The 11,044-nt window shown below is 44.7% G+C and overlaps 3 protein-coding genes across 7 annotated transcripts in view; 1 reads left to right on the top strand and 2 right to left on the bottom strand.

Annotated features, from left to right (window-relative positions):
* Positions 1–900: 900 nt before the first annotated feature.
* On the bottom strand, positions 901–2,438 carry LOC11176140 (uncharacterized). Its single transcript, XM_061645823.1, has 4 exons — positions 2,147–2,438; positions 1,967–2,043; positions 1,722–1,878; positions 901–1,622 (listed from the first exon to the last, which is right to left on the bottom strand). The coding sequence occupies exons 1-4, from the start codon at positions 2,340–2,342 to the stop codon at positions 1,480–1,482; spliced, it is 573 nt and encodes a 190-aa protein (XP_061501807.1). The 5' UTR covers positions 2,343–2,438; the 3' UTR covers positions 901–1,479.
* A 2,521-nt stretch (positions 2,439–4,959) lies between these two features.
* On the top strand, positions 4,960–7,681 carry LOC11175884 (uncharacterized). Its single transcript, XM_003436196.2, has 3 exons — positions 4,960–6,973; positions 7,071–7,215; positions 7,289–7,681. Exons 1-3 carry the CDS (start codon positions 6,644–6,646, stop codon positions 7,375–7,377), a joined length of 564 nt encoding a protein of 187 aa, XP_003436244.2. The 5' UTR covers positions 4,960–6,643; the 3' UTR covers positions 7,378–7,681.
* A 654-nt stretch (positions 7,682–8,335) lies between these two features.
* Positions 8,336–11,044, bottom strand: part of LOC1273182 (serine proteinase stubble) — a 99,420-nt gene continuing 96,711 nt past the window's right edge. For all 5 annotated transcript variants that reach the window (XM_061647936.1, XM_061647933.1, XM_061647937.1 and 2 more), the window contains 2 exons: positions 8,792–8,941; positions 8,336–8,693 (listed from right to left, as the gene is read on the bottom strand). In XM_061647936.1, coding sequence (XP_061503920.1) covers positions 8,559–8,693; positions 8,792–8,941 — 285 coding nt within the window. In that variant the 3' untranslated portion in view covers positions 8,336–8,558. The remainder of the gene's footprint in view (positions 8,694–8,791; positions 8,942–11,044) is intronic.

Here is an 11,044-nt window from a genome sequence, read left to right as displayed (position 1 = left end):
AGCGAAGGATAAACAAAGGCACCGAATCACGTGCTCTTTTAGTGGCTCGTTATCAATAGCTTCGCTGCCGTTGTCTACCTATCTTCTCCCACTACCGACCCCCAATACTTGTCGCTTGTAAGTTTTGTTAGATAGCTTTGGCTGGTTGCATAGCGACGACCATGGTCAAGGATGATTCGCAGGCGAAAAGTCGGTCAGAAACATGTTCGTTTGTCCATTAATGTTTTGTCCCGTTTCAAGGTACGTCTGTCCATGTTGCGAATAGTCGCTTTGTCTCGTCGACGGCTCTTATCGAAACACGGCTGCTCGGACCTAGCGAATTGTAATTCACAGTAAATGTGTGCTCGCTGTTCCATACGGGTAGCGAAGCGAACGCTTGCCCGAGAGCATTCATCAGCAGCCACCATCATCATCCGTTTTGCCAAATGTCCCGTTGCGATTTGGAGTTGGATTTTCCACGAAAACCTACGACAAGGCCCACCGAAAGGGCTATGAATACAAATGAAGGTACTGGCAGCTTGCTGGGTAGCATCGGCACCATAATGGATAATATCTAGTTGTCTGGTACCACGAAACGAGCGATCTGGTTGGTGGAATTCGCTTTTTTGCCGTTTATTTCGCGAGAAATTTCGGACAAAGGAGATTTTTTTTATCACAGCGCGATGCATTCGGAATGATAAAGCAGCGAGTGTACCGTATCGTGAGAATTGTTTATGGTTGTAAAAGGCTTTCGATTCGGTTTTGAGGCACTGTAGGGCGAATGCAAGTAGCGCGACAAAATGGCAAAACTTGCAAACTTGCTGAAGCACCAGGCGTCTCCATCGTAAGATAGATTATTGGATAAAAGTGTAAAAACAGAATAACTTGAGTCAATACTAGTGCATCTGTCTGGGTTTTTTTTTACATTTGTATATGTTCGAATTGTTTTTGTTTATTATGCTATTTTGAGTGTTTATTGTGAATCATGTACTATCTAACAAAACCATCAAACACACATTTCTTCCAGTGTCACACACTCGCACTAAACTCGATCCATATTTACTCTTAGCAACTGCACTATCACCCATTCGTTTACATTTTGCGGCCTGTAACGTAGTTCTGCTCGGTTGAATAGTTGAATTCCGTGCGAGAAAACCATTCATTCGTACCCACCCGACCTCGTAAGTGTGCTCACGTACTTTATTATCTTCCGTTTAAATCCGTTTCTCATTAAACTCGCTGTACATGGTCCACACCCTTTTCCGCTCTCAAAACACCGCTTGAGGACAAACTCGATTTATTGACTCGTGCCACAACTCGTGCCAACCCGTTACTACCGCACAGTCTCGCCACACAAGTGCGCGGATAAGTCAACCTCAAATCGGATGTGTACGATGACGGCCATGTTTAGCGAGGGAAGGCTGCGGTGATGTATCATCATCATCATCGTCATCATCACCATGATCACACGAGAACGTTGGTGAAGATTTCGAGCGCTTCTCAGAAGATAAATCCACCCATGCTCAGCAGCATATCACCGGGGCCGGGCTCCGGTGCCGTTGCAAGCTGCTTCAGTTTCGCCCGTTCCACACGTACGGCTTCGTAGGCTCCCCGCGTTATCCAGACTTCCATCGCGAAGTAAACTTTGGACGCGTGTGTTTGTGTGTGTTTCGTTGAATTTAATGCAAATAAATCACTTAACGTGAAGACCAATTTACGTACGGAACACATTTGATACATACCGCTGGCCAGTATGAAGACGACGCCCCACACGGAGAGCAGCGTGCTGGAGTTGATCGCACCGCGGAAGGCGAGCAGGATGGCCAACCAGCAGTAGAAGCAGAATGACATATGACACCACAGGTGTAGCGTGTACAGCTTCAGCAGCAGTGTTTTTCGCTTTGTGATATATGGGAAGAATCAACAATAGCGACAACAGTGAAGCATGTTACTGGGTGTTTTATGATCCACCACCACGATTACCTACCAACGCAATGGCCACCGTTAGTACGAGCGACATCAGACAGTCCAGCCCACTCGCAGCAACCAGAAAGGTGTATGTGACTGAAATTGGAAACCAAAAACGCACACACACTGTTCATCAGCTTATTAAATGCATTTCAGATGAGCTGCACAAACGTGCACACAATCACTTAAAGGCACTCACATTGATTGCACGTTTCGCCCGGCGGTCTATCAGCCGCCAACCTGTGATCGATTGGGCCGAGCTGGGCGTTGGTGCAATTATCGTACCCGATAATTGCACTAACACGGTTCGCGTTCATGATGGCACTGATTGACATAAACATGTTACAGCCCGCGTAGAAGTAGCACAGCGCTTTAAATGTCGCCCCGGAGCACATTGTCACGCACTTCTCCTTTTGCCGTGGAAGCGTGGAACGGAACTTTTCCTATGGGCGAACGCGAACACACCATCCGCTAGAGAGGATTCGTTGAAGACTAACAGTCTTCACGCTTCTTGAGTAAGAAGCGTTCCCAGAGCTCCTGCTTCTAGCGATCCGGTGCAACCGGTCACCGTATGGAAATCGTCAAAAATCAACCACGATCAACACGCTGCTTTATTTCGTGCGTTGTGGGCCCGGTGAGTTGTTTATTTGATTTCGTGAAGAATTACAATCAACAACAGGGTCGTCGAGCGGGACGGGGAGTGGTGAAAAATTACGAGCGAAAAGAGTTTCCCCAAACCCAAACAAAAAGAAAAATGGAGAAAATTATCATCATTAACACGAGGTAATGTATCGTAAACAAAAATGAGGGGGAAATGAAGAAAAAAAAACCTCGTAGCGTATGAATGTGGGTTGATACACACGATCTTTGTTTTGGTTCGTAAATTTACAAATGATACATTACCTACAGAGGATAATGTGCCTAATATTCTAAGATGGATAGCACCGTTTGTCCATTGATGGTTTGAAGTAGTGATGTGCTCTTCAAAAATGGAACCACCACTATCCGCCCAGAGTTAGAGGCGCCCGGAGTCGTTCGGAGTCGTCCGGAGTCGTTCGGAGTTGTCCGGAGTCGTCCGGAGTCGTTCGGAGTCGTCCGGAGTCGTTCGGAGTCGTCCGGAGTCGTTCGGAGTTGTCCGTAGTCGTCCGGAGTCGTTTGCATTCGAAGTCGTCCGGAGTCGTTCGGATTCGGAGTCGTCCGGAGTCGTTTGCAGTCGGAGTCGACCGGAATCGGAGTCGACCGGAATTGGACTTGGTCGGAGTCAACAGGAGCCATTGTGCTTGTGATCAGACATTTCCTTTCGTTGTTTTTTTGTCTTTCACTTTGTGCGTGCACTTCTTATACAGGCCTTTGTTTCGAAGGCCAACCTCGGCCGACTCCAGATGACTCCGGATGACTCCGTCTGTAGCCGATTTCGGATGAATCCAGACGACTCCGGACGACTCTGAACGACTTCGAAAGATTCCGAATGACTCAGAACGACTCCGGACGATTCCGGACGATTCCAAACGGCTTTGGACGACTCCGGGCGATTCCGGGTGATTCCAAACGACTCCGGATGCAACTTTACCCATCACTAGTTTGAGGCGTCTCCAAGTAACTCTGATTAGACCTTTTTCTTCTTCTTGCCGCAGCGTTCTTGAGCAATCAAGGGCTATTAGCGCGGTTTTATTTTATATCTTTCTTTCAATATGTTTTGTTGTTCTCAACTTTTGTTCTTTTGTTTTCCTTTTCTTTGACATTGTTTTGTTACTCTGTTTTTTCATTCTTCTCTTTATCTATTTTTTCTTATTCTTATTCATTTTTCTCATTCTCAACTTTTGTTCTTTTTTTCTTTTTCTTTGACATTGTATTTTTACTCTGTTTTTTTATTCTACTCATTATTTATTTTTTCTTATTCAGAACTTTTAAGTTTTATGTGAATTGTTTTTAACTTCCACTACTATTATTTATAATACAATTACTTATTCTACTTTTCTGTGTCTTTGTCATGTAATCTTATCTGAATTTATTGCATTTTCTGTTTTATTCTTCCTATTTCTTTCTGTTTTTACAGCATTATTTTTCATTACTCTTTTAGCTTCTGTTGTTCATTTCTTTTTCTTCTGCTTGAAATGGACTTGCACACTCCACATGTTTAAATTAATCTATAAACGCTACTGTTCATTCGGTAAAATGATTCATGGTATTGTTGTTTTTTTTATAATATTTTCTTTATATATATCATTACAAAGTGTCAACCGAGGGAAAAACTACCTCTATTCTCAATCTTTTATCAAACATTTTATACAGTTTTTCCCGTGTTCTATCCCTAAAGCATCTCCACAACAGTAACAAAACACAAGCCTTAAAAACACAGTATATGTAACGAACTACCAACCCCACCCATGGGGTCGGGTCGGGCTTGCCAAATGAAGATGTGCAAAATGTGAAACCAACACAAGAAGAGAAACGAAGCACACACAACAACACCAACAAAAAAAACAATCCTAGGTCACAATCCTCGGCACTCTCGCCGCAAAGCAAAATGAACCGAAGCATTCGAACAATTTATACCATTTCCTACCATCCCGTGGTAAGGGTGCTGCGAAGGGCAAAAGCGAACTTCCGGCACATACCCATAACAGTGTACTGGCTGTGAAAGAAAGAAAAAAAAGAGCCAATGATGTTGTTTCCGTTTGCTCTCTGGAATGCTCGGGTTTAGGGTTCGGGACGTCGTTTCGCGATGTTGCACAAAGTTGTCTTGCGGAACCTCTCTATCGACCCTCCACACACACAGTCAAGGCTTCGGGCACAGTAGTTGTGGCTTAAGCCTACCGTTTCCAGCACTCTGATAAAGCGGTGCGATGCAATATTGCAAAACCCAACCCTCGTACGACGCCCGTCTGCAAACCGCTACAATAAGCAATAACGACTTAACAATCTTTACCCCCCGAAAAACGCGTCCCCGACTGCCTCGTACACGTTTCGTTCGCTCTGTACCGACGGGGTCGTGGACGAGCGTGCCGGAAAATGCAACGGAAACGATTGCGGAGGAAGTCGTCATTGCTGCCGGCATTGAGGGGGGCTTCAAGGGGAAGGTACGAAGGGCAACGGAGACAAACTTCAATCACCACCCACATCCAGCTACAAGGCCGAACCCGGGCCAGCATTCAGCCGGCCAAATGAAGGCTTCGGTTTTCGGTTTGTACATTGAAGTTGCCATGTGGCAAAGTTCAATCCCCAGAATCTATGCTCTCTCTCTCTCTCTCTCTCTCTCTCTCTCTATCTTTCCCATTGACTTTGGAGTTGAAACACCGAAAAGACCATCCACAAGCCGACCGATGCAACCTACTTGGGCCGAAAAGTGTGCAATAAGAAGTAGTGAACCGACCGGGCCGGGACTTGGAGGGGTGGGTGACTTGGGAGCGACTTGCGCCAGGAGGTGGCAATGGGAGCATAAAAACAATTTCCCTCTGCCGGATGCCGTCACATTTCCGCAATTCCGGGCCAACCGCCCGACCCCGGATGGGTGGCGTCGGCTGGCTGGTAGCTCTGGCACCGGGCCAGCAACAGCCGAGCATCAAGGAAAGGGATAGAACAGACCGAGTGACTGGGGAATGGGTAGGAGGCAGTTGAAATAACGTTGGTAAAACGGTTTTATTGCCTTTCTTCGGCCAAATGCCACCGCCTTCCCATTCATTGTGCCAGTCCAAACCGAAGGATAAGCTTCCTAATTGTGTGCACGTGTGTGTGTGTGCGAGAAAGAAGAGCGGGAGTGGCAGGAAACCGGCGAGCGGAAACCGGGTAACGAAGCCCACGGAATTCGACGTGCCGAATCATAATGCAATTCGATTTTCATCCCACACTACTAAGCCGAAAGCTATTTTCGAACCGGGGTACGTACGTTGAGCTGAATGAGTTTTTCTTTCTTTTCCCGCTTTTTCCCGCAGTTTGCTTGCTCGTTCATTGAATACGGTTTGCTTGAAGTTCGCAGTTGGTGGTGGTGGTGGTGGTGAAAAAGGGTAGAAAATAAAAGATGCGAGAAACATTTATTCTCACCTTCTATTCCGCCCCTTCAACGGTTATTCCATTATTTTCTCACCAGCAAAGACAAAAAAAACCCAAAAAATCACTGAGCAAGTGCGAAAACAACAGAAGTGTGACAACTAATAAATTATCGGCACAAGGCTTTTCTGTAAACAACATTGCCACGAACCAGTCGGCCAGACCAGAGAAGTTAAAACGAAAACATGCAAATGATAAATGGTCAGCATTAAGATGTGGCAAGACGATTCGGCAGCGGATAAATCCCGTTGATTCTCCATTTTTTATCAGTTCCTGGAATTTGAAATTGGGGTAAAAAAGAACAGAACAACATGCCAAAAGAAGGCCATGGGTTCGGGTTGCTAACAGCAAGTGGATCTGTTTATGATGGATGTTGAACTAAATGTCCGAATGTCTTTCTTTCTTTATAATTTAAGAAAATTGTGATTTACTAAGCAAAAACACAGGGAAGGGAAACATAAAGGATTATAAATCAAATCAATTCTGGTTTTATAAAACCAATCGATTATCAACACTCCTCGAGAAAGATTAAAATTAGCAGACAAAAATCTCAGCAGGCCATGATCTTCTGTCCTGTCACTTCAATGCTGTCAATTGCCAATCGTGTCCGATACAGAACGAAACAAACACAACCGTTTCCTCAGCCGGTATGTGCACTCGCGACTGTTACCGTGTGTTTGGTTATTTTCTCGGCTTTCTGTGGATGGTCAGTGCCGTGTACTATACGACCGAAACGGTCGAACTGCTGAAGCTGATGCGGTTACGGTGCGATAAGGTGTCCGGGTCGTTACGCGCTCCGGACGACGGCGGTGACGACGCCGTGCCGGACGCCGGTCCGGCTCGGTTACAGTTTAGCACGGAAATGATTGCCCGCGTGTGTGAGTTCTACACCCATCTGGATGTGTTTTTACCGTACCACATCATCACGACCATCATCAAAATGACGCCCGGTGTACTGCTGGTGGTTGGAATATTTAAGGTAATGTTGTGTTTGTTGGGAAAAAGGGCAGAATTGCAAAGATAGATTTTTTTATAAATTCATTTTCTTTCTGAATTATGTATCCACCGAACAACAGAACAACATCACGCTGGTGCAGGTGTTTGCGGTGTACGGTCTGCTCGAGGAGTGTTTCTTTGTGATTGTGTTTTCGAAAATATTTGCCGTCATACAAGCGATCAACACGTCCGTCTGGATCTATTGGATTATTGTTATATTTTGCTGTAAGTGAGGCAGTGGTTCCACTATGGTGTTATGTTTCTCAATTTGTTGGTATAATTTTCTTTCAACCTGCAGTGAAGCTGTTTTTCGCCATCTGGATACTGTTGGGTGTGTATGCGGCGGTACAGCCCCGTAGCAGGGCATCCCGTCCTCCGCGCGTTTAACGCACCACTACCAAATAACAACGCAGCGAGACGGATTTTCTTTGGAAATATGAAATATTATTTACTATAATTGCTTCGCCTACTAGCTACGAGACAGAGAACATAAATACACCGGAGTGAAGGAAGAAGGGTTAATAATAATTATCATAATCAGCTATTAACAGGAATGCCATGCGTGTTTATCCCATGCGCCCCCCATGCGCTCGCTTACAACGTTACCTAGGGCGGTACGGCGAACGGGTGCGCCGGGAGTGTGGAAATTATAAAGCGCAATAATAAAATAATAATATTTGTTTAAAAATAATACGAACGGACGGGGAGCTCGCTCGGTGCCATACCTTAAAGGTTTGCTTTTGTGGGGGGGAAAGGTTTCGATCACGCGTGTATATACGTATGTACAAATTGATTTAGCTTCAACTAGCCGCAACTCCTTGTTTAACATGTGTGTGTGGTTTTTTTTTGTGTGTTCTACCTTGTATTAATATTTACAATCTTTCGTGCTTAGCTTCGCTTGTCTTCACGAGGAAGTTCACGGTTTATTCGGTCCTTATCAAAGCGTACACACCGTAGCATAATACTCTTGTATACTCATGCAATTCATTTTCCTCTCTCTAATGCGGCGTATTGCTGTCCCCTGAAGCGTTGGGCCATATTTACAATCTTGTATCTCGTTTGTAGATTCACTAGAATCTGTTTTTTTTTTGTATCGAAGCGAGTGGATTCAAGGGCTATGAATTTTCATCTGGACTGCTACAAAGGATTGCATTGTAATACAGTATCGTTGCTGCAATTTAAGCTGATTTCAAATATTTCTGTATGTTCATTCTGCCATTCAATATTGATTGTGTTAGTCTGCTTGTATATTGTTTGTTTTTTTGTTTAAATAAAGCTTCTTAATCATAAATTAATTGTTTCATTGCTATTGCGTTACTTTTTTTTCTCTCTCTCTCTCTCTCTCTCTCTCTCTCTCTCTCTGTCTCTCTCTCTCTCTCTCTCTCTCTCTCTCTCTCTCTATCTCGATTGTATGCAAACAAAGCTATGTACACTTCTGCTTCTGTGTACGTCCTTTCTTTCTTCCTTTCGTTCCTTTTTTACCTCTCTTTTTTATCAAACCCGTACACACTAAAAGGCCCACTTTTTGCCGTCTGCGCGTTGCAAATTGCTTTGCTGCGTGGTGATTATCACAACACGGTTTCCATGATCCACGGCACAAACTTGGATATTCGCGTGCAAACGCCCGGCAGGTTCGCCTCCGCACAGCCAATGCCCCACGAGATGATGCCGGCCAAGAAGTAGTGACCGTCCTTGCCTTTAACCTACACGAGCAAAGCAATGAAAAAACATAGAATAACATAGAGTTAAGTTAAACAGTGAAACAACATAAAAAACCTCCTCCCCACAACCAACCACTTACCTGTAGCGGTCCGCCCGAATCACCCTGGCACGAGTCCTGGCCGCCCGTTTCATGACCGGCGCATAGGAAAATGTCCGGTATAAACTCGTGCCGCCCAGCTCGCAGGAACATCGATTTGCACCGGTCGTTGCTCACGATCGGAACGGACACCTGTACGATGCACGCATGTGGAGGTGAAAGATCGAAGGAGAGAGAGGGAGAGAATATTCGATGAGAAAAGTGGAAACTAATGGGAAGCGGAAAATGCATTCCTATGAATAATAAACGGCACTCATAACTCAAGCACAACCTCACCGGTGGTGTGTGTGTGTGTGTGCACTGGCAAGATTATACAGGAGAGTCAGGGAAAATGTTTACGATGCCAAAAGGGCGAAATGTGCCGGTGTGTGAAAGTGTGAAGAGAAAATAGCAGTAAAGCTACCAGCCAAGGTGACTGAAGAGCGGCGGTGAATGTGCAACCATCTGCAGGGCTTTTTTGTTTTTCTCTCGCTGAACAAAGGGGGAAAAATGTGGCAAAAGACACCGTTGCACGAAAAAAGCGAACAAAAGAGGGAGGGAAGGAGCAAAAAATTTACTCCAATGGTATTAATTTTAGGTTTGGTTCAAAATGATGCACCAGATGTTGGATAAAGGTGATAAGGAATCTAACGTAGCTTTTTTATTCGTCATCGCGTTTTAATAGGAACAGCTGTTTATTCGTTTTTACAGTGATATTTGATATTATTTTATGATTAAAAATTGTTTTCCTTTTGATGCTAAAAATCACAAAATATGAAGCGATTTTAACAGCACCTTGCATACCTCCAGGCGCTTTAAACGGCCATGTGAAGGGGAAAGCTGTACTGACGCTCCCCGAAGCAACTTGCTTGCAAATTTCTACGCGTTAAGATCAATGTATCAATCAAAATTGATTCAAACAGAGAACAACATCTACAAACGATGTTCCAGATGTTCCGATATTCACTCCTTGTTAAGCCAAGAAGGTTTGATTGAAGACGCATAACTACCAAAAAGACTACAAGCAAAAGGACATCGGAAAAGCCTTGCCTCAAAAAAGAAACTTACTTGTACAGCTTTAGACCCTTGCTATTGCTACGAAAAATAATAAAAATCCTGTTTTGTGTAGTTGTCCTACTTCTTAAATAACACGAAAGTAACCAACTTTCGTATAGCTTTGTTCATAAAACCAAACTTTCCAAATTCCGATCGCTTACCCCGGGAAAGGGCATTCCTTCCGCTTTTCGCCGGAATCAATTAATTACCAATGAACAACGGCGAAGTGAAACGCATCAATCCTTAATGTGCGAGCGTAAAGAAGGAGATGTTTCGCACCAAACAACACAGCTCCTACGTTTCTAACCCATCCAAACGTAGTTCAAACCTCTTCGGCATCACAGCTCAATTAATACTACACTACGCTTTCCCGGCGGCAGCTTTCTAGCACCCGTGGCAGCCCAATACTTTATTGATGCAACCGGAACCGGCACTTACGGAAACTAATACTTCACTCATTAAGGAACTCAAACCAGCTTCGTTAGGGCGAACGTTTCCAAGCAAAAGGATTGAACAGACCGCCAGCACTTGGGCGACCTTAAACGAGGTTTTATGTTGGTGCTGGCTGCAAAGTGCTTAAATGGTTGCAAATTGATGCTGTGAGAGCTTGGAACGGCGAGGCAGAGAGCGGAAAGTACACTTCAGGTTCATTATTTAACAGAAGTGTTGATGGATTAGTTACATTGCACTTTTCAAACACACCTACATCGGCACCACACAAGCGTTTTGCGTTTTATGACATTTAGCTTCCCATCTGTCTACTTCCAGCACCTCCTCCCAGAAGAAAGGTAGATTCAAAATTACTCGTATGTGTTTAAATCCTCTCCACCTACAGGCGTAATATGTGATACATTCATCCGGTGTCGAGACGGATTAAATTGAGCTTACTGTGCTAAACCCCTTTAACAATCTCTTATCTAGACACAGAAGCACAGCTCAGGAACGGATGACACTGCCGTCACTGCCGAAAGAGTGGATCATCCTACACACATCGAAACACCTGTACGCCCCGGCACGTTTTTTGCGGCCTTCTATCGCCACACACCGCGAACCACGGTTTATGAAGCAAATTTCCTACGAAATCCTGCACACACAGCTGGCATGGCTTGTTGGCGGTGGAAAGAAGCAATGCTTAAATGGCAAATCTACCATCCCGATTTTGCCGAAGCACACTCGGTGCACATGACAAATGACGGCTGG

Source organism: Anopheles gambiae, chromosome 2, assembly GCF_943734735.2.
Source record: "Anopheles gambiae chromosome 2, idAnoGambNW_F1_1, whole genome shotgun sequence".
Taxonomy (NCBI): domain Eukaryota; kingdom Metazoa; phylum Arthropoda; class Insecta; order Diptera; family Culicidae; genus Anopheles; species Anopheles gambiae.
Note: the sequence above shows the minus strand (reverse complement) of the source record. Positions and strands in the feature narration are given on the sequence as shown.